Consider the following 4,208-nt stretch of genomic DNA (forward strand, 5'->3'; position numbering starts at 1 on the left):
ATTTTGGGAACGTCTTTCCCTCCTGAAAAAGCCCCATAGTGTTGTCCTTGCATTCGATTGGCCACCTCTTAAAAAAACACCAGTATAGATTATACAGAATATACAGAAGCCATAACGTGTCTACCTCCTTACAGCACTTTAGTCCGTATATCACAAATCTACTGACTAAAACAAAACAATACAAATATTAATAGCGTTTAAACCATCTGTTCAGGTGGTAGGGTCCTCAACCGAGTTGATTCATGGGATTAGTATTCTCGCTAATGTGCTTTACGGCTCTTAAGCACATAGAGCAGGCCTAGTGAACTACATTACCCATGAAGCATTGCTGCGAGTTGTGCGTCAAGTCCGTTGCTTTTGCAAGATGGCGTCGCTGGGAAGGAGGCGCGGTGTCCCAGTCAGCAGGGAGAGGTCAGTTACAAGAAAACCTGTGATTTTATCTTAACACGTTGCACGAAATGCTTAGGCGACCTGTACGTTTTAGGTTTGTTTACTATCGTTATAATTCAGAGTCATTTGGCTCTTAGTATAGATGTAAAGACCAAAAAACATTGCCTGAATAGAGCTCATGTGATGTTTTGATGAGCTTACTGACTATGGGGTCCCTCAACTGACTAGCAGTGCAGATAGCATCAAAATGTCTTTATGTGTCAGTCACATCCTGTTTCTTGTCACTGACCACGGAGAAACATTATGTGGGGCTTTGCGATATTTTTTATCCATACTGACAACAGAGCCACAGGTTAAAGTAAAGCTTCACAGGCATGGCAGCGAGTTTCACGGAGATGTGTTGAGTTAGCAGACATTAATAGCTTAAGTTAGCCTATTATAACTTTTGGGTTCTGTGAAATATATTGTGAAACAAAGATAAATGTGTTTAGTCGAATAGAACGACCGTTAAAATCCGGTTTAAACGCACACGTTTAAACTGACAGTTTGCGCGACATTTCGCTAACAGTTTAGAAAAGGCGGACCGTTGCACTGTCGGTTAACTTTAAAGAGTTGGTTTAAAGTTCGATATTTTAAAAAAAATGTTATTCGTTTAAATAATATACGAGTTTAACAATATAGCTGCCTTTAATTGTACATCTTAACATTTCCCGTATTGCCATTCCGCTTCTATTAACATCGCTAAAAAGTTTCGTGTTTCATTGTGTGAACATAGGGCAGGCCACAGATAGGAGACAGTGGTTTGATCACGTATTTTGTAGATGACACGAAAGGTTCCTGTAGTTACTTTTTCCCCCAGTACAAATGAATTCAATGTGCATGTTAATTTTGTAGTCCTGGTGGATGAACCGAAATTTGACCTCCTAAAGTAGTTCCTATAGTAAACAAAAGGTTGTGGGTTTGATTCTCAGGGAACAAATAAACGGATAAAATGTATACCTTGAGTACACCGCAAGTTGCTTTGGATACAAGCATCTTCCAAGTGAATAAATTATAATGTAATGTAAATTACATGCATTTCGGTTCTTATGAATCAAACATTGGAAAGTGATGTTGACTTGTCTAGACATAAAAGAGAGTGTTCACTCAAAAAAAAAAAAACCTCTAATTTACTCACCCTTATGCCATCTCAGATGTGGATGGCTTTGTTCTGCTGAAGACAAAAATTTTTAGAAGAATATTTCAGCTCTGTATGTCCATACAATACAAGTGAATGGTGACTAGAATTTTGAAGGTCCAAAAAGCACAAAGGCAGCATAAAAGTTATCCATGTGACTCCAGTGGTTTAATCTATGTCTTCAGAAGTGATATGATAAGTGTGGGTGAAAAACATAAATATTTAAGTCCTTTTTTGCTATAAATCTACACTTTCACATCTGAAAGTAAAATGTGGCACCTGTTTAGTTTCTTTTTCACATCTGAAAGTGGAGATTTATGGTAAAAAAGGACTTAAATATTGATCTGTTTCTCACCCACACTTGTATCACTTCTGAAGATATGGATTTAACCACTGGAGTCTTATGGGTTACTTTTATGCTGCCTTTATGTGCTTTTTGGAGCTTCAAAGTTCTAGCCACCATTCACTTGCATAGTGTGGACCTACAGAGCTGAAATATTCTTCTAAAAATCTTTATTTGTGTTCAACATAAGAAAAAAATGGCATGAGGGTACGTAAATTGATGAGGATTTTCATTTTTAGGTGAACTATCCTTTTAAGCAGAGTAAAAACTTGTAACTTTCTCAGTACTCAAAGTTTTTCTTTTTGTGTAACAGTAGATCTTCATTGCAAACTTTTTTTTTTCTTTTTTCTTACTCTTCTTCCTTCTTTCTCTTAAGGGGAGTGATGGCGGCCACAGAGTGCTACATCGTCCATGAGATTTACAACGGCGAGAATGCACAAGAGCAGTTTGAGTATGAGCTGGAACAGGCTCTGGAGGCGCAGTACCATTACATCGTGATCGAGCCCACGCGTATTGGAGACGAAACGGCCCGCTGGGTGGCCGTCGGAAACTGCCTGCACAAAACAGCCGTACTGGCGGGAGCCGCGTGCCTCCTCACGCCGCTAGCTCTTCCTGCTGACTACTCCCGTTACGTGGCACTGCCGGCTGGCGCACTGAGCCTGGCCTGTGCCACACTTTATGGCATCTCCTGGCAGTTCGACCCTTGCTGCAAATACCAGGTGGAGTATGACAGTCAGAAGCTCTCGCGGCTGCCCCTGCACACGCTCACCTCCTCTACGCCAGTGGTTCTGGTTCGACGGGACGACATGCACAGAAAGAGACTGCACAACACGATAGCGTTGGCGGCCCTGGCGTACTGTGCCAAGAAGATCTATGAACTGTACTCTGTATGAGCACAATGGCACATGCACACACATGCATATAGATACTGATATATGCGTACACACATGCACACACACACACAGGAGGTAGGTGAGAAGCACTACTAAACATCCAATACTGGCAGATACATAATACTCCAACATACACACAAGATCACAAAAATAACATGTGGATGGACCGATGGAGAGAGTGAGTGAAACAAAAGGAGTGGCAAAAACAAGCAGTGCTCTCTCTGTTACAATTTGATAAAGAGTTTTGCTTTCAACTGGTTAAAGTTTGGACAGACAGATTGATGGATGGGAGGTTGTATGAGAGGAAGGGTTGGGGTGGAGCTTATAGTTACTAGAAGAAAGATTATTCCCCTTTTTCTGTACTTTAAAGTGATCTCACCCATGCACTTGATATTGCCCCTCTCCTTGCACCTGTCCAGCCTCTTCCTCATCCCACGGCCCTGCCACCCACACGGAGACTCCGCACCTGGGCAGTGACCTGGCGGACTGAATGTGTGGTGGACAGACAGACATGTTTTAAGAATGACTTTTGAATCCTCTCTTTTCTCCCTCTGTGTAGTTTTACTGTACCCTGCCTTTGGTGCGTCACCTTTTCATTAAACAGTAGGAGATTTAACCTCAGTGGCATCTCTGATAGCCTTTATTTGAACCCTAAGGGCTCCAATCCTTTCTTATGACTCATCTGAGTGGTGGCTTTCATGCAGCTCTCACAGTCAGATGTATTTACAAGCAGTGGTCTGTTATGGATCAGTCCATAACTTTGGAACAAAGTCTTAATTTATACAAAGTTATGACAAATGAATTTAAAAGATGAGAAGTGAATCTCATTTGCAAAACAATTAGCAAACAAATCAGTCATTAAATGAAATGGTAACAAAAAGTCTTCTTTGGGTTAACCCTTTAAGCTCGGATGGCGGGCCGCTGAATGAAACATAATTATCAAAATGTATTAACTAAATTAATAACTAGTCTTGACCAACACATAACGGTTATCGTTTTAAAGCTTAGAAGTTGTACTTTACAATGCATATAGGTATTATGACCAAAACTGAATAAGTGCTTTGAAGTGTTTTGTTTTTATAATTTATTAATAATTCTGGACTACACATATTAATGGAATCGGTAAAAACATCAAACTGATCAAATAGCCATGTGTCATATGTTGTTGCAAAGCTCTCAAAGAGTAGAATGCAACCTATTTGTTTTACTCACAGACAAAAATATAGTGAGTAATAGCCAAGTATATGTCTTTGACATGCATGTTTCATGTGAACAGGTGTTGTTTATAGGCTGCATTTTTCACTTATTCACGAAAAATAAGCGGAACATAAAATACCACATATCATTACTTAGAGGAGGTGATTATCTTTAAAACAAGCCTGCACACATCGTAATCGGATGCATA

The 4,208-nt window shown here is 40.1% G+C and overlaps 1 protein-coding gene across 1 annotated transcript; it reads left to right on the top strand.

The window, feature by feature from the left end:
- Positions 1-341: 341 nt before the first annotated feature.
- LOC127452364 (transmembrane protein 11, mitochondrial-like) lies at positions 342-3,424 on the top strand. The gene is made up of 2 exons (XM_051717796.1): positions 342-411; positions 2,287-3,424. Exons 1-2 carry the CDS (start codon positions 365-367, stop codon positions 2,801-2,803), a joined length of 564 nt encoding a protein of 187 aa, XP_051573756.1. The 5' UTR covers positions 342-364; the 3' UTR covers positions 2,804-3,424.
- The last annotated feature ends 784 nt before the right edge of the window (positions 3,425-4,208 follow it).

Source organism: Myxocyprinus asiaticus, chromosome 14, assembly GCF_019703515.2.
Source record: "Myxocyprinus asiaticus isolate MX2 ecotype Aquarium Trade chromosome 14, UBuf_Myxa_2, whole genome shotgun sequence".
In the NCBI taxonomy this organism is placed as follows: domain Eukaryota; kingdom Metazoa; phylum Chordata; class Actinopteri; order Cypriniformes; family Catostomidae; genus Myxocyprinus; species Myxocyprinus asiaticus.